General features: G+C 44.3%; 1 protein-coding gene across 1 annotated transcript in view; it reads left to right on the top strand.

The window, feature by feature from the left end:
* Positions 1-22,918, top strand: part of ANKDD1B (ankyrin repeat and death domain containing 1B) — a 46,311-nt gene that overhangs the window by 21,124 nt on the left and 2,269 nt on the right. The window contains 9 exon segments of the mRNA XM_054714345.1: positions 3,371-3,467; positions 4,323-4,394; positions 4,397-4,422; positions 7,688-7,786; positions 12,751-12,849; positions 14,177-14,275; positions 21,400-21,495; positions 22,051-22,204; positions 22,207-22,251. Of these exon segments, the coding sequence (XP_054570320.1) occupies positions 3,371-3,467; positions 4,323-4,394; positions 4,397-4,422; positions 7,688-7,786; positions 12,751-12,849; positions 14,177-14,275; positions 21,400-21,495; positions 22,051-22,204; positions 22,207-22,251 (787 nt within the window).

The following is a 22,918-nucleotide window of genomic DNA, read 5'->3' as shown; positions in this document are numbered from 1 at the left end:
CAGCAGGTATTTGTTGAGGGCCTGTCATATACAAGACACATGACTATCTTCCCTTTCCGTGGACTCTGGGTGCTTTCATGGGAGACAGCAGTGTGTGGGGAGGACCAGGTGAGCTGAAGGGGCTCAAAGACAGAAGCATATTTGTGGGGACCCTCCCCTATTTCAAGAGCTTCTGCTGGCCAGCAACCTTTGTGAAGGTGAGCAATCTTTTCTATCCAACTAGAGGCCCGGTGCACGACATTCATGAATGGGGGCAGGGGAGATCCCTCAGCCCAGCCTGCGCCCTTTCGCAGTCCAGGAGCCCTCGGGGGATGTTTGACTGATGGCTTAGGCCCGGCTTATGGCTGAGCAGAACTCACCCTGTGGGAGCAAACTGACCACCAGGGGGCAGTTCCTGCATTGAGCATCTGCCCCCTGGTGGTCAGTGCGCATCATAGCGACCTGCCATTCTGCTGTTCGGTCGATTTGCATATTACCCTTTTATTACATAGGAAGGATGTGTTTCATCTCTTCAGCTGGTCTGGGTTTGTCCTGTTCCACCCTTCCTCCTCCCTGAGGAGCCCTGGCAACGAATTGTGCAAGCTATATGTCTAGCTGAGAGATCGTAAAAGAAAGATGGCTCTAGAGATAAATGAGGAATGAACAAATAATGAGCCCACTGGGTCATCTAGGGAGAGAAGAATCTCTGAGTCCACTTTTAGTACTGTAAGAAACTTGGATTGATCAGTTCAAAAGACAAAGTCTACTCTTTTTCTAAGATCTGTGGGTGGGGTGAAGGATGCTGGCAAAAGCTAGTGGGAGCTCAGGGTCTATGAATTTATCTTAGGTTTTCTGTCAGTGTTTGCTTAAAAGTATTGTGGAGCTCGTGAACACATTTGATAGAAAAGACTGCTCTGCCTTCACGATTGGCCCTCTGGCCTAGCGTTTTACCAACAGAAGGCGGTTAAGAGCCTGCTTATCTGCCCAGGCTTAGTGACATCCTTTCTTTAGCATGGAGGGAACTCCAAAAGCTAGCAAGGAAAGCTCTACTGTGCAGAGGTCTTATTAGTAAAATGGATTTGTCTGGAATCCCTGTGGGAATGGATGGTCAGGTTAGACTTTGGGTGCCCATTAATGACTGTTTATTAACATTTTTGCTGAATTTGGTAACTTGTGAAATATGATGAACCTGGCAGTAAACTTAAAAATGAAAAATAGAAAGAGATTAATCAAAGAACATATATGCATATATGCATAATCCATGGACACAGACAATGGCATGGGGAAGACCTGGGGTAGGTTGGGGGTTAGGTGGAGGGGGGCAAAAAGGGAGAAAATGGGAGACATCTGTAATACTGTTAACCATAAAATAAAATAAAAGAAAAGAAAAAGAATTTTTAATCAACAATTGCAACTCTTAAGACTTACATGCAAAAAATTTAAATGCACGAAAAATGTATTAGGTTAAATATACATTAAGTTGATACAGGAAAAAGGAGCAGGCATGCTGGGCCCTCCTTATTTTTGTTAATAGGAAAGGGACTCAGTAACCTGAGCTGGGAAGGCAGTGTGATTTGCCTAGACACCCGAAGTCTGGGGCTCTCACACCAGGCTCTACTTTTCTCCTGGTGGGAAAATCTCCCTGCCTCCTTGCCTTCTAAGTGAGGGGCAGTCCTATGAGAGGCAGTGGATAGAGGCTTATCCAGTTAAAAAGGGTCAGGCAGCTAAAAATGAAATAACATGATCAGAAACTATATGTAAAAACATTTATTTAAAAATTTCTGTTGTTGTTTTGCCTACGTGTACTAGGATGGTGGAAAAGATTTATATCTCATTTTACTGTTTCTTTAGGCTATTTTTGGTATTTTCTGTTTATCAGCAGCTGCCTGATTCATGAACTGTTGAATATAGCCAATTAGATCATTAACTTAATATACATATACTTTATGATATTTTTAATGTTCGTAAGATATAGATTACTTTGTATAAATTGGCTTTCACTTGTTGTTGATGGTCACATTTTTAAAGGGCATTCAAAGTTTAAAGGAACAAGTGTTTTATTGGCGAGGAAAGATGTTCCATTTGTGATAACCTCCCTTTTCCTGCCAGGCTATTCTTTGTGGGTGGGCCCTCTATCACTTTGTTTCCATATGCAGAAATGCAAGACTGTGTGGCAAAGGTAAAAGAATAAGGCCATTTTAAAGTTGAACAGAGCCCCTGAGATACTCTTAGTAATGTCTGTCCCCAGTCTACTAAGTATGCATTAGTTAGAATTCTTTCTGTTATGAGTGGGGCGGGGTGTGTGTGTGTGTGTGTGGGGGGGAAGCAGCTTAATCTAGATTAAGAAATAAGGTAATGTATTAACTCCTAAATTTGAGGGTATAGTATCTGGCTAGCTTCAGGCATGGCTGGATCCATCTCTTGGCTTTCTCTCTGTTGGCATTATTGATAGGTATACTCTCCACAAGGTGGGAAAGACGGCGGCTAGCAGCCTCCAGTTTACATTCTTATGGACATTCTTAAGTATTTTATTTATTTACTTTTATATATGTTTTTATTGGTTTTAGAGAAAGAGGAAGGGAGAGGGAGAGAGAGAGAAACATTGATGTGAGAGAGTAATACCAATCAGTTGCCTCTCATATGTACCTCGACCATGGATCGAACCCATAAACTGGGTGTGTGCCCTGACCAGGAATTGAACCAGCAACCTTTTGGTGCATGGGATGATACTCAACCAACTGAGCCACACTGGCCAGGGCTGAATAATGCCTACTTTCTTGATCCCATTTCATGTAGGCTGTTCTTATGAGTTTTCCTGTTGATTCTTAGTGAATGTTGGAGATAAACGTATGAGTAAGAAAGCAAGGTCTACAAAGGAGCAGTGGATAAACTATCATGTTTGAATGAGCCAGGTAAATATTGAGCCCTGGAAAATTTCTGCTTCAAACATTTTTGTCAGGAATTGTGGCAAGGCTTACTGTGTGATGGGCAGGTGCCCGAGACAGTCTGTCACGTAATAGCTTCCTGCTAAATACTTGCGTGAAAGAACTGTTCAGGAAAGGTGGAAAGTTGGTAAAATTGCTACCTTTGAAAGGGAATCTTGTCTGGCTGTTAGGTGGCACTTGCCCAGGTGCTGGGGGAGACCATTTCTGAGCAGCACTTCTCTGCTCCCATCAAATGATTCTGTGCTGATGGGAAATTTCCAAAGGTCTGGGCAGTCGCTCAGAACCGGGTCTGGTTGTTATCACTCTCCCCAAGGAGGGCCCGGAATGCCATGACCACAAGCACGTCTTGGTTTCCGGTCACCCTCAAAATGCGGCCTGCCTTGTCAGTTGTCTTGCTTGTTCAGTAAATGTGTCACACACAGTGGAGGTTTATGGTTGATTTTCAGAAAGGAAGAAAACCATTTCTTTTGGCAGCTGAGAGGGGCCATGTCGAAATGATAGAAAAACTTACCTTCCTTAATCGGCATACTTCAGAAAAGGACACCCTGACTCGGACTCTTTCTTTCCTTCTCCCTTTCTTTCCCTCCCTCCCTTCCTCCCTCCCTCCCTCTCTTTCTCCCTCCTTCTCTCTCTTTCTCTCTTTCTTTCTTTGGGGGTAGGGGAGAGGACTTTTATTTCTTTAAAGAACAAGAGGGAGGGGACTGACAGTGTGTATTTTGCTTATGGCATTTTGGTCAGCAGTAGAGTTTTTTAGTTGTTACTACCGTCCGAGAAAATCTTGGAATATCCAAATGAAATTAGCCCACTTTTGCACTGGATGGCTCAGATTGTCCATTTTTGCTCCATAAATGGTTATGAAGTCAATAGACTGCCTGCATTTCCCCCTCACTCTCTACTCCACTCCTCTCTCTTCTTCCCCTGAGGTCTGGGGGAGACTCAGTCCCACCTGATTCAGGAGGGAAACCCCAGGTAGACATCTATATCTATGTACACATCTTTGATTATTTTCTTAGGACAAACTCCTAGATGTGTAATTATGGGTCAGAGTTCTGCACATTTTTAAATATTTTGGTGTGCATTGCTAAAAGTTTGACCAGTTTAGCTTCACAAAGGTTATGTGGATTACTGTTATTGTCCTACTTGTTGCTAGCAAATTAGCAGCGAAGGTTGAACCAAGAGTATGGAGAATTTTTTTTTTCTACTGGTTCATACAGTATGTACTTTCATTTAAAACTTTAAAATATTATAAATTTCACTTGAAACTGTGGATAATGTGGTCCACACTCTGGACCACAGCTTTACCCAAATGAAACCTCCCAGAAGGCCCCTTGCCACCTGACCAGTGAAGAGGCGCGTTCCTGGGTGCAGGGGACTCTGTCCTGAGTGTGTCTGTGTTGCAGGAGGGGAATGCTGCCCTGCACCTTGCAGCGCAGCATGGCCACGGCTCTGCGGTATGGGCGCTGCTAACCCAGGGGAAGAAATAAATGAGACCAATGAGGTATGTGGAGGCGCTCATTACAGTGGACATGGGGCTCACAAGTGGAAGGGTGGCAGGAATGACTTTCAAGAAAGGGATGGGCCCTGGCCGGTTTGGCTCAGTGGATAGAGCGTCGGCCTGCGGACTGAAGGGTCATGGGTTCGATTCTGGCCAAGGGCACATGCCCGGGGTCTTAGGCTCGGGCCCCAGTGTGGGGTGTGCAGGAGGCAGCCAATCGATGATTCTCTCTCATCATTGATGTTTCTGTCTCTCTCTCTCTACCTCTTCCTTCCTCTCTGAAATCAATAAAGAAATATATTAAAAAAAAAAAAAAGAAAGGGATGGGAGGAAAACAAAGATGTTAGTGCCACAGGGTCTAAATGTGATGCTAAAAGATTCCTACTTTTTTCTTTAAAGCAACCTACAGCAATTCATTTGTTAATCCATTCATTTATTCACCCATTCATCCAAAAAAATATTTACCATGTGCTCTATGCTACGCAGAGTATATATTCTTATTCTAGAAGCTGATAGGGCAAGAGGGCATACCAAAACAATCCGTTGCACTAAATGAAACAATAGATATCTGTGCATACGAGCAATGACAGCTCTATCATGTCTGCTGCCTGGCCACCTGGGGTTGTGAGGTGATAGGTCCTGATCTCAGAGGGGCTGGCATGTGGAAGAGCATGTGACTGAGAATTGGTGGGGGGTGGTCATCACAATAGCAACTGTGGGGAACATGACGGAAGCTGAAGGCTGTGAAAGTGAGCGTGTGCCGTGCCTGTGAGAGGACAGTACTCCCTTTCCACCAGGGGAGCCCCTCAGCCTGGACCAGGGCACACCGAGGCTAAAGCAGGGCTGTGGCCGCTGGTTCTGGCCCCATCACTCTTCCAGCTGGCTGATGGTGGGCGCCTTACTTCGCCCCTTTCGGCCCCAGGGTCCTCATCTGTAACGTAGCCTCAGGAGGCCACAGTGAGCTTGCAATGGGAAGGCTGTGCCACACACGTGGTCAGCGTGCAGCAGCAAGTGATTGTCTGCTGTTACTGTTGGTGCTGTCTGGGTGCAGTGGGTGGGATCCTGGCTATCACTGGCATCCGTGCGTAGGTACTGCTTTTGCCCTCAGTATTTTCCCTTCCAGCTTCTAGGAGAATGTAAGCCAGTCTTTTAGCCAAGGATCCTGGCCAAAAGGAGAGCCTCCGTTTGTTTGTGTGTGTGTGTATGCGCACTCTTTTCTGACCACCTGGCATGACGACCAGGATTAATGGCTTTAACTTAATTAAAGGCGATCCCGGGAATTTGGTCCTTTTGAATGAAAGTTAGGACAGATGTTTTAGAAACTCAAAAAAGAGCATGGATCACCTGGGGTGAATTGTAGGTGTGACCTGCCTTCAGAAATCAATATAGAGATGGAGTCCTGTAGACCCAGGATTTAACTTGACGTCTGAGTCGTGCCTGCCCTGCTCTGTTTTAATGCTTTACCACTGGAATGTGTGCACTTGGGTTTCATCCACCTTCTAGCTGTTTTTGAGTCAGGGCACATTGGGGAGGACTCGTAACATCCAACAAGCTGTAATTACCGGTTCTGATAGGCTTCATTTGCACAAAGTAGAGTGTCTGGTGATGTTGCTAGCCTTTTGGAGAAGGCCCACAATATCCACACCGTCTCCGGCTGCCCCTGTTCCTTGGGAGACGCTGTTGCCAGAGCAGCTGGAGTGGCCCGTGAGAAGATGCTCTAGAGCAATTGCCTCCGAACATGTTTGGTAGCAAACTCATGTCAGGAAACCAAGTTTGTGCGTGTGTCTGTCACATACATATTTATAGTTAACACGTTACAAAACATATGCCTGAAATAGACATTTTAAAAAATTGAGATAAGAATCAAGATAAGTAGCAGTGCTCATATTTCCCCGACACTGAAATGATTCTCCTGTATACCTCTCATGTGTTTTCCTGCCAGTTTTCTTTGAATTCCCATGCATGTATACATTGTGGTGGATGCCCCAAATCCATTTAGTTTATTATTTAGTTAGTTAGTTAATTTCACTTTTCCTTTATTATATGCTATCATGAACCTCTTTGTACATGACCCTGAGTTTGAATTCCTCACTATTTCCTTTGGGTGTATTCTTAGAGGTAGGATTGTTGGATCAAAGATATGAACGTTTATTAGGCTCTTAATATGTTAAAGATGTGAATTCTTTCCTTCGCGTTTTGTGCAAATGTTTTTCCACTGGGGTTTGCCTTTTGGCATCTCTTTTCCTGGGAAAATGAGAAGGTAGGTTATGAAGAGAAATTCCGTTGTAACAGATGGCTGTCCCAGGCACTCAGGTGAGGCAGCCTGGGATGGAGTTTTCCATCTTGTTGGAATGGGAACATTGTTTCCATGCTCTTGCATCCCGGTTACCATGATTGTTCAGATCTAAATAGCTACAAGAAAAACCTCTGAATTGTCCGAATGCAGTTTTTAAGGATTTTTTTTCTTAACATCCAACAGGGGAGATGGTTTTAGGAAAGAATCTGCAGGAGGAGGGGAAAATATCCAAGCAGCTGTTATATGAGTCCAGTTTCTTTTCTCTCTCTGTTTTGGCCTAACCTAAACTAAACTCACTTTGTCCTGTTAGGTTTGTCATTAGTTTCAAGAAACGTAATTATTATTGAGATAGCATATTACTTTAAAAAACGACATACAACATTTTAAATCATTTTTAACGGTTAAAGCTGCACTTGGTACAAATGTGCTTATATTTTTGTGTTTCACTGCCTCCTCATTCCTTGTCTCCGTGATTATCTTTCTTAACAAGCTGTAACCGTCTGATGGGTGGGGTCTGTGTCATATTTGTCCTTCCAATCCCAGTGCCTAGTAGTGTCTGACAGACAGTAGGTGTCTAGTAAATGTCTTCTGGATAAATTAACAAAGGTTCAGGTTACGAGTGATGGAGGGAAAGAGTCTGAAAGGAGGCAGCATAACAGAGTAAAGAATGCAGGTTTGGGAGCCAAACCGGTGGGCTTGCATCGTAGTTTTGCCACTTTTCAACGGAGGCTCCATTTCTTTATCTGTAAAATGAAGATACTATTAACTCTGATCTCATGGGGTTGTTGTGGAACTTAGCTGTGCCAAAGCATAGTCTTGGCAAAATATGCTGGCACATAGATGCTTAATACATGCTATCCATTAGTAAGAGTAACTCACAAATGCTATCCATTAGTGAGAGTAAAGCACTCTGTTTCTCAAGTAATTTCGTCCCATGACAAGAGGTAATTTTTACATTTTTCCGTTTGTTAGAATGGAGAAACACCATTCTTCCTAGTTGTTGCAGGAGGTCGTGAAGAATGCAGCAGAGTGCTGGTGGCAGCAGGAAGTGATACCAACATTCCAAATGCAGTATGTGTTCCACTCACCCAGTGGGAGGGGGACTCAGGATGCTCTTTGGGTGATCTGGTCCTGTGTTGATCCACTGACTGGGTTTTGGTAGAATATTTATAATTTGTTTTGTTTGGGGTAAGCATTACTGATTTATCTCTGATATCCCCTAATTAATGTCTCCTCAAAAGCAATGCCATTCTCCCTAGTTATTTAAAAAATTTTTCATTTAAAAATTTTTTTAGAGAGTGGAAGGAAAAGGAGGAGAGAGAGGGAGGGAAGGAGGGAGGGAGGGAGGGAGGGAGGGAAGGAGGGAGAGAGAGAGAGAGAGAGAGAGTGAGAGAGAAACATTAATGTAAGAGAGAAACATTGATTGGTTGTTTCCCTTATGTGCCCTGACTGGGGGTTGAACCCGAAAGCCAGGCATGCACCCTGACTGGGAATTGAACCTGCCACCTTTTTGGTGTACAGGATGATGTTCCAACCAACTGAGCCACACTGGCCAGGGCTATCCTATTTATTTGGGGAAGGAATCATTGAAAATGGGGCAAAAGGAGCCGATAGGTGTTACTTCTCAAATATAGAGACACTCTTATTTTGCTTTATTTTCACCCTACCGACTAGTGCATGCCTGGTTTTTGTCAACCCATAGTAGGGGTTGATTGTCAGTCTGGAGCCTAGAGAAGGCAGAATGGTGCCTTCCTGTAAATACAAAATACTTCGGTGCTAAGAGCCTTTGACATTGATCTTCATTTTTTAGATGAGAAAACTGGAACTTAGAAAAGCTAAGGAACTCATCCAGGATCACATGACTAGCTAATGGCAGCGCAAAGGCGACAGCTCACGTGCTTGAGCTCCTGACCACTGCTGTGGCCTTGTCTTTTGATGGTTTTGCTTTCCTTTTCTATTTAAATTATAATGAAAATAACAAAAACGTTTGAATACTACCAAAAGGTATATGACGAAAAATGTCTTATTCCACCTCAACTTTGAAATTTCACCTCCTCAGAATTAACATCATTAATAGTTTATTTAATCTTACATGGAAAATGTGATTAAACACACACACATATCCACACTGACACCACATTAATGGTAGCCATATATATTGCCCTGCACCGTGTTTTTGTTTGAATTGCCATAGATCTTGGAGATCTCTCCATATCAGCACAACATATAACCGATTCCTCTTCAGAAGTATTCAAGAATAAAGTCCCAAACGTGTTCTACTTTATACTCTTCTATTCTGCTGGCAGGATTATACATTTATTTGACCCTCTTGAAAAGCAATTGGTCACTTTTCTTCCACCTAAGTTTCAGGAATTATTTATTTTTAAAACACCTGAGGATGTTTTTCATTGATTCTAGTGAGAGAGAAAGGGAGAGGGAGAGAGAGAAACATCAATGTGAGTGAGAAACATTGATTGGTTGCCTCATGCACACAACCCAATCGGGGATTGAACTTGCAACCTGGGTATGTGCCCTGACTGGGAATCAAACCCGAGACACTTTGGTGCACGGGACGACACCCCAACCACGGAGCAACACTGGCCTGGGCAGAGAAACTATTTTAAGGGGATGATCTAAAAGGGGGAAAAAGCTTCATGCATGAAAATGGATGTTAAAGTTGGCTTTGTAATGTCTTTTACAAGCTCACTTCTCCCCACCTAAAACTGCAGGCCCCACGTTGTCCACGTTCTTATGGCCTTGGCCTCATCTAGGCGGTCTGGAAATTGTCCTGAGTCCATTTTTCAGCTTTTATGTTATCTTGAGTCTTCCCTCTGAGCGCATTAGCGTACTTCCTGGATCTACAGTCTCAGCCCCCACTGGCGGTCCATACCTGCCTCTGCCCAATCCAGTGAGGACCGCAGGGAAGCGGGCAGTGTGAAGCAAGAAGCCAGCAGCATGGACGCACATTACCCAGAGGACACGCTAGACTCATGCTGCTTTCACATCTGCAGGTGATTACTGTGTATGTTCTTGGAAGTGCTTCCCCCGCTGACATTGATTAGTCTTGGTCTCCAGGAGATTGCTTTCAGTCCCCACTCCCCACCAACGGGGGTGGCAAAGGGTTGAGTCATTTCTGAGGAGGTAACTGAAGTAGGTTATGGATTTAGCTGATGGTCGACTTCCTGCATCAGTGCTGGATGGAGAGAGGGCCCAGAGTTTGGGCAATAGGCTCTCTTCAGGGCCGTACGAGCTGCCTGGGTCCAGTGCAGGCTTCTGTAAGAACTCATATTTCTGGGGGTCTATCCTCACATCTTATTAAGCATATTTAAATTTCCCCACATTTCAGTTAAATAATTTTTTTTTTTTTTGCTCAAACTTATTTTTAAAGGCTCTTTTACTTGTGCTTTCATAGTTATTTGGATATGGTAAACTCCCCTAATTTATGATTGATTTCTTAGACCTCTGTGCATACTTGGGAATTTCAGGAAGGTGAAAAAAATGTAACCTACAAATTGTTTACAAATGTAATGAATATTTTATGAATATTACATTTAACAATCAATGAAGTATGAATATGTCACTTAAATATTTATTCACTTCAATTTCGTGGTTTTCTTTTGGTATCTTGGAACCATTTTTTTTTTTTTTTTAAGATTTCAAATATTTCTTTGTCTCTAAAAGGCCTGGAGGCCCTATGCACCGTGCCTGTAGTCCCTCACAGGTGCAATGCCGCAGATGCCCACGGCTCTGCCTCCATAGGGTCCCTGGCTTTGGGCTCTTCACAAACTGGTTTCTGCTTCAGATCTCCCTGATCTCAGTCTAAATGTCACCCCATCCAAGAAGCCTTTCTTGACCCTTCACTGGAAAGCAGTCATCCACTTCTATTTTACTTCTCATTGTAGCACTTATCGTTAGCTGATACTCTTCTTTTAATAACATCTAGAGTCTAATAAATTCATTCTAAATCTACTGCTTCACTGATCTACCAATCTATGAATGAATAGATCAATTTATTTAGCCCACTCCCACAGAGATTTTGTCAGTCTCGTCAAATCCCCCCAGTATCGAACATAGGGCCCGGCACAGAAAAAGTGTGCAGTAATTTTTTGTGAAGTGAATAGGATGATAATTATGATTACTATACACATTTACTAGCTCATTTATTTTCCCAGTATTGCTGTGTTTTGTGAGAAAGAGATAGGGAGGTGTGATAGGCAGAACAACAGCCCTCACAGCCTAATCCTTGGAATCTGTGAATATGTTATGCTACCTGGCAAAGGGGAATTTAGGGTGCAGAGGGAATTAAGCTTGCTCATCATCTGACCTTAAAATGAGATGATCCTGGATTATCTAGTCGATGCTGATGTAATCACAAGGGTCCTTTAAAGCGGACGAGGGAGGCAGGCCAAGAGGTCAGAGGGAGGCGACGTGAGAAGGACTCAGCGCACCCTTGCCAGCTTTGAAGATGGAGGAAGGGGGCCGTGAACCAAGGGATGTGCGTGGCTTCTATAAAACGGAAAAGGCAAAGATATGGGTTCTTCTGAAAGCCTCCAAAAAGGCCTTTATTTCCTTCCAGTAGGACCCATTTCAGACTTCTGACTTTCAGACCAGTAAGATAATATATTTGCATTGTGTAAGCCGCTAAGTTTATGGAGCTTTGTTAATAATAGCCATAAAAAACTAATATAGGTGGTAATGTCATTTTCATAGAGGAAGACAAAGTGGCCCATATCTGAGAGGTCATACAGGCATTTGATATCAGCTCATGCTAGACTAGTTGGTCAGAATGCATATTATTCCTGTTAGCATCTGTTCCACTTACCTGTTGCTTCATAACAAACCAACCCAAAGTGCAGTGGCTTAAAACAATGCTTTATTATCTTTTGAGGCTCTGAGGGTTGACGGGGCCCAGCTGGGAGATTCTTACTCTAGGCCTATTATGTGGTTGCAGTGAGATGTCAGTCAGGCCTTCCGTCATCTGAAGGCTTAACTGAGGTGGATGTCCACAGTGGCTCACTCACAAGCCTGGCAGAGGACCAACATGTGGTGTCCCCACATGCCTTGGTCTTCACACGGCATGGCAACTGCTCCCATGAGGTAGGAAGCAGAAGCTGCCAGGCCAGGTAGGGGCCACACCTGGCACTGGCACACTGTCACTTCTGCCATATTCTATTAGTCAGAGCAGTTACAAGGTCTACCCAGATTCAAGGGGGCGAATAAATAAACTCCACTGTTTGATGGGGGTGTGGCAGGGTCACGCTGCAGAAGAGCATGTGGGAGAGGAGATACTTGTGCAGCCATTTTAGGAAGACATACTCTCCTACAGCATCCTTATTTGGAGGGCCTGAAAACTGTGTAGCAATCCTACAGTGAATTAAACAGTAGCTATGTTTGGCCTTGTATTATTGCAAGGCACCTGCTAGGCCTTGTGAGAGAGGGCAGGGTAGTCAAGAGTAGGCCCTGACCTAAAGCAGTTTGACATCTAGTGTGGGCACTGAGTGAAGGCACTTGAGCACAGGGAGCTGTAAGAGGCAGCTGCTGGCAGTGGAGGGGAGGAGGTGGTACAGGGGTTGAGAAAAAGGGCCAGCGTTCCCTTAGTATCAGTCATGCTGAGCTTTGGCAAAGGGGAGAGCTGCTAGCAAACACGCAAGGAGGCAGGAGAGTGCTGAGGCGTTTCTTGGGACCAATATCATGTCAGCTATTTTGGCTCAAGGCGGGGGAGGGGTATGTGGGGGGGGCGGTGTTGCAGGGTATATAGAGAGAAGACTTGGCTCTAGTCTACTTTGTGCTTCCTGGAGAAGGGAAACAGAGATTTAACCCATATTTGCCTGAGGCATGTAGTCCTCTGACTCTTGAATGGAAAACATGTAGAAGCAACACAGAACCTCCCCAAATTATCGAGAACACATTGGATTTTCTTTGTTAAATAGTCATGCTATTTCATTGAATTAATTGACTGCCATGTGATGAATGCCAGAAAGCATGCCGGATTCTAACGGGAATCCCTCCGTGCTCTTTCCACCTGTTTCTTGCAGCTCAATCCCAGTGCTTTGCAGATAGCAACCCAGGATGGCCACGCATCCCTTGTCAGCCTTCTTCTCGGTGAGAACGCTGATCTGCACCAGAAGGTGAAAGTGAGTCCATTCCAATAGCTCGGGCTTTGACGGTGGCGCTGTGAGGCCGGCGTGTGGGAGATGCTCCTCGCAGATACGCGGTGGGGATGGGTGTTCACAAAGAAGGGATTCTTTCTGGGAAGGCCGACTGACTTCTTTTGGAGACGGAGTCTTAATCTTGAGAAATAAAATCCGAGGAATGAATTTTAGAAAGTCATTGAAGTTCCTGAACAAAATGAAATCTGTGTGGTTTAAACATTTGTATTTGCTGTAAGAAAACGTTCTCCTGTGTCTAGAGATGCCGTTCTTCTTGTATTAAATTTATCAGCCTGGGCAAACGATGAAGCTGCTGTCAATAGGAAGGAGAAAGATCGTTTTCCCTCCTTCAGGAACCATCTTGTTTTTCTTTTGAAAGCCAACCCTTTATGCTGATTTAGGTTTTCTGAAGTTTGAGTTGGCTTTGGTAAAACTTACAAAGGTTCTCTGTGCTGGAATTAGATGGGAAACATTCCTCTATTTTTCACCCTGTTTTCTTTTCTCCTGTGGGAATATTATTTCCTCGGATCTTGCTTAACCATTACTCTTTGTTGTATGAACTCCAGAGAAGCGATGTGATTTCAACCAGGGCTGGTAGTTTTTGGAGAACGGCGTTGAGGAATTGGCTCTGAACTTGCCCGGTCCATCCAGAGATGCTTCCCTTTCCTCAGGAGGGGCTGGGCCCCAGCAAGGCCGGCGGTCCCAGCAGGAAGGACACAGCCCACTCCCTGGGAGGAGGGATACTTGTTCTTTCTTTTTTTCGTGCTCAGTGTGTCAAGAGAGGAGGTTTTCCTGAGCAGACGGGGCCTGCGCAGAAAGCCTTCCCTTCACATTCCCCGCCGGCCGGCCCGTCTGTCTCCCCTCTCCCTTGCTCACCCTCTGCCCACTCCCGCATATGCTCTCCTGCTACTCTCTACTTTCCCTCCAAAGCACTTCTCATAACATGTAATTGTATATTTATTTTGTGACTAACAAACAAACCAACACCAGCTAATATTTGCTTATCCCACTAGACTGGAAGATTCCTGAGAATGAGCCGTGCTCACCACTCAGTCCCTAGTCTCCTGAAAAGAGCCTGGGCTTCAGCTTAGGGTTCTAGAAGGAATGAAGCGGGGAAACTGGTCACTGGTGAGCAGGTTTGCTGCCCAGCCTTGGGATGGAGATGACTGCTGAGCACGGACTTGGGGTCAGTCGCTGTGCTGGTCAAGTCGGTACTCAGAGGATTAGGAAGTGTCTGCTGAAACGAGTCACTTTTTTCTATGAATGAGGAAGCCAGAATGTTTGTATCTGAAATTTTTGGGTCTTTCTGTAGCCTAAGGCGTCCGCCCTTCATTTAGCTGTTATCAACAACCACATCACGGTGGTCATCAGCTTATTAAGTGCACAGCATGACATTGACATCTTAAATCAGGTAAGTCAAGCAAGTCAGAACCTTGGAGTGTCTCTTTCCTTATATGTTTCAGCACAGTGTGTGTTTAGGGATAGTTTTGATCAAGTTCAAGGTGCTCTAAAATTTCCTGAGAGGAATGTGCACATTCTTTTTATCCTTTTTTTTCTCTGTAACCTGCACACAAATACTTCATCTTTTTCAAACACACAAGCGGGGTTCTGCCAGTACGTTTATTTAATGGGCCTGGCATTTCTGATAGATGATCAGTAGCTCAGAGGTAAGTTCCCAGAGGCTCTTTAAATGAAAAGCTACATCCCCAATTGAGATGTTGTAATTGGGGCGGGGGGAGCAAGAAGGAAGCTTTGTTTCTATATTATAGACAGTATTTTAGCCCAGAGGCAAAATCTTGGAGTAAAAATCACCATGACTTCAAGCCACTGGAGCAGCATCGAATACCCCATAAAAGGAATCCCTCTCTGGCTGGAAATGGACATGTGGGGGTGGAAGAGTGAAGAGGATGGGGATGGGCACTGTCTCTCGGGGCCTGCTCTCAGTCGGCTGCCCTCTCCCAGGAGCTGCTAGAAGGGAACGGGAAGGGAAGCTCTCGGGAGAGGAGCCCTCCCAGAATCCCGAGGACAAAGACCTCTGGGCGCGCCCCCCCCTCCCCCCCCCCGCCTTTCTGGCTGCCTCTTCCCAGAGAAGCCTCGGCTGTGCCCTGGGTGGAGCCGGCCAGGTCGGCGGGGGTGCCAGCTAACCTGCTGCACATCTGTCAACCCAGGGCACCCACTCAGATCTGTGTCCTCTTCTCCTCGGAGCTCACCTGTGCCCTGAGCTGATGGAGACTATTGCCCTTCTGTGCCTTCCTTCCCCCGGGACCTTCCTCCTCCCCCATCTTCTACTATCCCAAAAGTTTGGGGGAAGAAAAACTCCTCTTGTTATTAAATATATTTATGTGCTCAACTATGTTAACGCCCTCGGCTTTTCCAACTAGATCCACTCCAGAGAAGGAGGGTATGTTAGGTTACTATCCTATATAATAAAGAGATAATATGCAAATTAACCCTCACACCCTCACAAGAGGGCTGCCTACGACCAGGCCGGCAGGGAGGTTAGTGAGGGACAACCAAACAACTGAACAAGCAGGCTGCATGGGGCGACCAGGCCAGTGTGGGGGATGGGGGGCTGTGAGGGGCAACCAGGCCAGAGGGGGGGCTGTGAGGGACGACCAAATGACTGAACAGTAGGCTGTGTGGGGTGACCAGGCCAGTGGGAGGGCTGTGAGGGGCGACCAGGCTGGTAGGGGGGCAGTTGGGGTGATTAGGCTGGCAGGAGGGGCAGTTGGGGGTGATCAGGCAGGCAGGCAGGTGAACAAGTAGGAGCCAGTGGTCCAGGATTGTGAGAGGGATGTCCAACTGCCGGTTTAGGCCCATCCCCTGGATTGGGCCTAAACTGGCAGTCGGACATCCCCCGAGGGGTCCCGGATTGGAGAGGGTGCAGGCTGGGCTGAGGGGACCTCCCCCATGCACAAATTTATTTTGTGCACCGGGCCTCTAGTACAGTTATAAAACCAGATTTGATTGTTTTAATTTTTTGTTAGACCAGGAATGCACTTAGTATATAAAAATAAGAAAACATAAATAAGCTAAAAACTTATAATTTATTTGTAATCTCCCCAAAGAAGGAGAACTCTTGTTAGCATTTTGGCGCATCTCCTGCCTCCCTAGACTTACAGCAGCACTGTTACATGAGCTTTTACGAGGATTTGATGTTTTATACGTGTGTCTCCCTTCCACGTTGGTCTAGGCCAGTGGTCGGCAAACTGCGGCTCATGAGCCACATGCAGTGGCTCCTTGAGTGTGGCTCGTCGTTAGAACCACTTCTTCAAAATAGACTCGCCCAGGCCAAAAACCGACTTCTGCGCATGGGCCACGAAGTTTCAATCGCACTGTACGTGCACGCCCACACGTGGTATTTTGTGGAAGAGCCACACTCAAGGGGCCAAAGAGCCGCGTGTGCCTCGCGAGCTGCGGTTTGCCGACCACTGGTCTAGGCCTTCGGTAGGTTTGTCAGTGTAAGTGCAGTGTCTGGGATGATGATCCCCCTGAGGGGCACACTGCCATCCAAGAGCCTTTAATAAGTGTGTTTTGATATTAATTATGCGAATACCCTAAGCACATTGACCCTGTGCGCTGGTAAGAAGAGTACTGGCCTAGATTATTGCCCAGCTGTGTAACCCTGGGGACGTTGCTTCCTTTCTCTGGTTTAGGGGTGGGGCTACATCACAACCAATGTTCTGTCCCAATATTTTAGGAATGTTTCACATCAGCATAACTTTGGGTGGTAGATTAAGATGGGTGGCTTCTTACGATTTCAGATATTCTTTGAGACACTCTCATCCTCTTAATAGGAAAACGATTGTTCCAGAAAGAAATTAGAAGTCCCATAGTCTTTTATATATTACAATGCAGGAAATTTACAAAATAGAAGAGGATGGAGAATGAAAGTAACTTCTGATCCCACTATCTAGATATTATCATTCTTAAGATCATGGATGTATTTTCTTATATAAATTGAGATATATTTGAGCTTGGCTAAATACAGTGTTGTTTCCTTGTTTCCTAAGGCTTTTAATGTTAAATAAGTTTTTTTTTTTCATTTTAAAAAATAATATTTGAAACCATTTTTTATTGTGGCAAAATATGCATGACATAACATTTACCTTTTTCACCATTTGTAAAGGTACAGATCAGTGGCATTAAGTATATTCACATTGTTGTGCAACTATCACAACCATTCATCGTTCCCAAACTGAAACGCTATTCCCATTAAATAGTAACCCCCCAGACTCCTCCCCTCAGCCCCTGGCAACCACCATTCTACTTCCCGTCCCTATGAACTTGACTATTCTAGGCACCTCATATTGAAATCACTTTTTAAAAACTATTTTTAATAGTTGCCTACTATTCCAATATATGGGCATACCATAGTTCATCTAATGCAGTGGTTCCTGATGTGGGCACACACCTCACAGGGGGCGCAATTTGAGAAGGAGTTACTAACAGTGAATTTTTTGCATTTCTTATGGCTCTAGGGGCCTCATATACAGTATGTAAATATATATTGTGACATATTTATGCATTTCAGTTCTCTATTATATGTTTTGAAACTTTATTTACTATTTTTTCCAAATCACTTCATATTATTATTTTTTTAAACAATTTCTTATTGATTTCTTCCTCAGTGTTTCAACTGTCCTTTCATTCTTTTATTTTATTTTTTTCATGGATGCCATGTTCTTTGGAAGCTTGTTTAGACCAAGTTAATGGCCTTTTAGTCTTCCTCCACATGAATAGGAATTTACTTTTTGAATAATAAGAATTATATGTCACGGGGCAGGGGGGCATCAGGATTTTAGAGGTGATTAGGTGGGCATGGCCAAAAAAAGGTTGGGAACTACTGATCTAATGAGTCTCCTTGTTAAACATGTAACTTCCTATCCTTTTTTTGTTTGTTTGTTTGTTTCATTTTTTTTTCTTTATCGATTAAGGTATTACATATGTGTCCTTATCGCCCCATTGCCCCCCAAACCCCCCACTCATGCCCTCACCCCCACCATATACACTGAGTGGCCAGATTATTATGTGTTCAGAGATCATAATAATCTGGCCACTCAGTGTATAACTAGTAAAGGCTTGACAGTAAAAACTTCCCGCTCACCCCTGTCCCTGTTTGTCTGGTTCCCATACTACCCTTGACATATGTAGCCATTATTATACATTTTTCTGTCCTTTCTAGAGTTTCTTTCTGCATAGGTAAGCAAACATAAATATATTATACTCTTCTTTGATTCCTCTGTCCTTTTTGCACAGTGGTGATATACCTCTACATATTGTTCTGCATGTAGCTTTTTTGCTTTAACAAGATAAAGTGGTGATGGTCCCATATTAGTACGTGGAGAGTTTCTTCATTCTTTTTTACACAAATGAATAATAGAGTGTGGTATGGACATATGGTAATTTAATCCTCAGCTGATGGCCATTTAAGTTGTTCCTAAGCTTTTACTGTTATAAACAGAGCTGCAATAATAATCTGGCCACTCAGTGTGTGTGTATAGGTAAGCAAACATATACATAGCATCTCCAAGATACTATGCCTGGAGAGAGGTATTTGGACATTTGGGTGCTTCCACCTTTTGGCTTTTATGCAGACTTGTTTGATGAAGGAACGCAGGCTCAGCCATGGGAGGATAGCGGGATGACTGTCCATCAGGTTCCAGCTTTACTGAGTGATGGAAAAGCTTCCAACTGCTGGTGGCAGCCCTGTGAGTTGCTCACACAAGCCATCTTCCTTCAGTCCTCACATGTCTTCTGTGAAGGGGACAAAAAACCCTGCTTTTAAGACAAGATTTGAGAAATGTTAATGACATAGTAAGAGCCTGGCTTCAAAGCCCCGGCTCCTGGCTGCTCGGTTGTCCGGTGCTTTCCCGTCCTTGTCTTCACCCGGACGGCTCACCAGCTCGGCACACCCCTAGTTCCCAGTGCAATCACCCCACTCTACTTCGGAATCACACGGTGCACATTTTTAGGATTGGGAGCAGTGATATGCTATTTCACTCTTCTCTGTATGTCAGTTTTTTTTAATTAACTCTTTTTTTTCTGATAATAAAAATAATACAGTTCCTCTGTCGACAATCTGGAAAACATAGAAAAGCATAAGGAAAACACAACCACCCATAATTCCATGACTTAGGTGGAATCTCACGAGTTGTAGCTCATTAGCTTCTGATAACATTTAGGATTAGTATTAACATTTAGTGTTAGTATTTTCCTATGCTTTCTTTTTGTACCTTATCCTACTTTTTCACTAATACATAACACCTCCAGGGCAATCTTGTGGGTGGAGAATCTATATAGCATTGGCAGGGACTTCATGTTGGGTCCCTTGGTGCTAGTGGCCTGGCTATTCGCGTAAACACTATTAATACTACGGCTTGACTTTGTTTTCAGAACAATAGCCCACAGTTTACAAGACCTCACAATTTGATTTTCTCCTCCTCTCTCTTTCCTCTCAGTGTCTAGAATATAGTTGGCACCAAATACATATTGAATTAATAAGTAAAAGATACCTTTTTCTATCTGCTCCCACATTTTTTTTTTTTACCAAAGATAAGTGACTGTTTCTGACCTGGATGGAAAAAAAAGGAGTCAAGGTTTGGTATACATCTGACTTTCCCAGAAACCTGTTCTCTGGGCCTGATCTATCACAAGGCTCCCTGAGGGCCTTCCACCCTTAATAGCATAAGTGCTTGGATTTCCACTCCAGCACACACTCGGGGGAAAGGGTTTCTTTTAAAAAAATACATATTTTTAATGACTTCAGAGAGGAAGAGGGATAGAGAGATAGAAACATCAGTGATGAGAGAGAATCATCGATCGGCTGCCTCCCGCACTGGGGATGGAGCCCTCAACCCGGGCATATGTCCTGACTGGGAATTCAACCATGAATTCCTGGTCCATAAGTCGACACTCAACCACTGAGCACGCTGGCCGGGCCCAGGAAAGGTTTTCTGTGAGCCTGAAAACTGGCTCTCAGAATGCTGCCTTCCCCAAATAGGCTAATGACGGTGATGCAAATTGCGTCACAAGCCAGAATTCAGACAACGTATAATTAGAGGCTTGCTAAAGGCCTGCAAAATGCAGTTCTTCCTAATTCCATTACTGTCTCTTTTGATTAGAAGTTGATTACTTTCAGCCCTAATTTTTAGGCTCACCTGGGTCTTAGTGCCTGCCCTAACAGCCAAATCATTTGGGAGTTGCAAATAGTCAGATGTGAGAGAATTATTGGGATAAATTTCTGGATCCCTAAGCATAGAAACATACATTCCTAAGATTGGAGCTTCTTCTTGGGTTACGTCTGACCATTCATTTAAATTTTTGTTAGGATTGGTGAGCAAATTTTTCATGGGTCGTTGGCAAAACAAAGGGAACTGCCCCTTTTGCTCAGGAAAAAAAAAAGTCTAGATGTCTAGATTGTGCACTGCATAAAATCTAGGGGGAAACATCTAGAGTACACTGCTTGCAAAGCGGTGTGCCAGGCTTTGAGCTATATCCATCCTGACAAAGGTGTGCCTTCTGTAATTTATCTAAGGTACCATAACAGCTCCAGGCCACTCATGCTCCAAATTATGTCTAGAATAGCCCTTATTTATCAGACTATTTGGTTAAGATTTCAACCCTCATCCTTGGTTAGAGACAATATGATATAATAGAAAACAAATTCTAGTTAGGAGCCCAGCAAGCTGAATTCTGTGCTATGAATCAGCCATGTTGTCATGATTGATATTACTTTTAATAAAATCCAGCCCTTTTCTGTCTCACTACCCTTCTTAACGCATGACTTCTGCTTCCTGGGCTAAGGGGGCTGTTTAAGTTCCTACCGCCATGCCAGCATTCCACCCAGGAGAAGGAGGAAAGGAAGGAGAATGATATCCCTCTTCTATTTAAAGATTCTTCCCAGAAGTTGCATGTACCATTGGCCAGAACTCAGTACAAGGGAGACTAGGAATTGTTTGGAGTGGCCAAGTGCCCAGCTAAAACCAAGAGGTCTCTTCCTATAGAAGAAAGGAAGGAAAGGCTATTGAAGGGTGGGGCATGGCCACTTGCTAAAGCCTCTGCCACAGGTTAAGTCTGCCTTTGGAGGAGAAAATGTACAATCATGTAATTTATTTGCTGAGGACATCCCAGGGCAGTGAGCCAGGGAGAACCCGGGGTAATTGGAGAAATGTTGGGGTTCTCGTTGGTAGAGCATGTGTAAAATATTACTTGTTGATTGTGAGTCCCTAGCCCAAACTCTCTCCCTTGCCCAGTTGACACAGCACCAGACACTATCAGTATCTAGCATTTCTTGGACAATTTACATGTGTCATGCATGACATGTCCTAAAGGGCATTACATACATTATCATATGTACCTCTCACCACTACACCATGAAGTAGTTACTGAGATGGAGAGCAGCTAAGAACTGGCCCAAGTTCACCATGCAAGGAAGCAGTAGGGTTAGGATTTGTACCCAGGCTCCCTTGTTCTAAAACTAGAGCTCCTAACTACTAGGCCATCCCACCTGACACTTTCGTTTTTAACTTTCAGCAAGGAAAGACTGCCTTGGCCGTGGCCTCCCGGAGCAACCACAGCCTTGTTGTGGACATGCTCATAAAAGCAGAAAGATACTATGCCTGGAGAGAGGTAAGGAAGGACGATACATCAAAAATGCATTTTTTGTTGTGATATTTCCTTAGCCAAGGCATCACCTCTGTTTTCTTTGGGGGTGGGGAAATAGCAGTGGGTTGTGACAGAAACAAGGGACACAACACTGTAACATCCCTCACATTTCCTGACAGTACTCACATTTCCTGACAGTACTCACATTCTGAGAACAGCTCGCTAGTAATGAATTCTGCCAGTCTGAAAAGAAGACCCAATGATAGACCTAGAGGGCTCTCTTCCTGCAGGGAGGTGTTGCAATGTCTGATGGACATTCTGAGAACAGCTCCCTAGTAAGGGAGTAGTTGCAATAGTGCTCTCTTGTGGACATTCTGATAACAGCACCCTATTACAGGATTAGTTGTGGGGTTTTTTTTTGTCTCCATCGTGAATGACAAAAATGATCCAATGACAGATAACATTGAAAAGGTAGTCTTGGTTACCCCCTTACCAGTTATATCTGAAAATATTTACTCTGAAATAAGGCAATAAGCAGAAAATGCCTAAAATCACTTGATACCATTACTTTCAATTTAGAAGCATGGTGAGAGCACCAGGGACGCACCAACCAACTTTCCTCTGACATTCAAGCAAGACCACAGCCAGCAGACCAGGCATATTCGCAGTCTCCTCTGGAACCTGGCTTATCGTCAGCTGAAGGCCAACGAGTGGCAGAGGCTGGCCCGAGCATGGACTTCACAGATGACCAGATCAGAGCCATCGAGGAGCAGTGGTCAGGTGAGCACCCCCAGGCGATGTGGGCAGAGGCATTCAGTGTTGGGAACAGCAGTCCTTCCCGGTGGCAGATCTTCCAGGCAAGTGCCAGGGACACAGACTCGGGGCTCTCTCAGAGGATGCCAAGCCATGGAATCATTTAGCCAGACCCCAGCTGTCAGAACTAGTGAGGTCATGTCAGCTGGAGGCCTTCGCTTTGCTTTTTAATGATTTGGCCCAAACCTAGGAAAGATAGGAAGCTTGCTTGGCACTAATCAACTAATTAACTTTATAAACAAAGAAGCAAACACTCTCCTTGGGAAAACTTTCTACGTACAGCAATTTCCATACGTGGGTATCATGAGATGGGAGCAGGCCCCATGCTATCGTTGACTTGCACTGCTGACTGCTGGGGATTGTAGACACAGAAACACATCCCCTGATCCCATGCTACTTGTACCACAAGCTATGGTGCTTTTTATGGCGAATTCTAGGATACATTTTCATGTGAAAAAAAAAGGAAAATATTGAATATTGACTATAGTTTCTGAAAAGAATTCTTCATTACTTCTCCTTTGTTGCTAATTAGACATGTATGTTCTGTGAAGTCTTTAGGAAAGTTGTCTTCCGGAAATCGCTCTTGGCCTAAAGAAATGGTTTGGAAATATAGTGTGCCCTCAGAGTACTTGCC

This window comes from Eptesicus fuscus, chromosome 4 (assembly GCF_027574615.1).
Source record: "Eptesicus fuscus isolate TK198812 chromosome 4, DD_ASM_mEF_20220401, whole genome shotgun sequence".
Lineage (NCBI taxonomy): Eukaryota > Metazoa > Chordata > Mammalia > Chiroptera > Vespertilionidae > Eptesicus > Eptesicus fuscus.
This window is presented reverse-complemented; position numbering and strand designations above follow the sequence as displayed.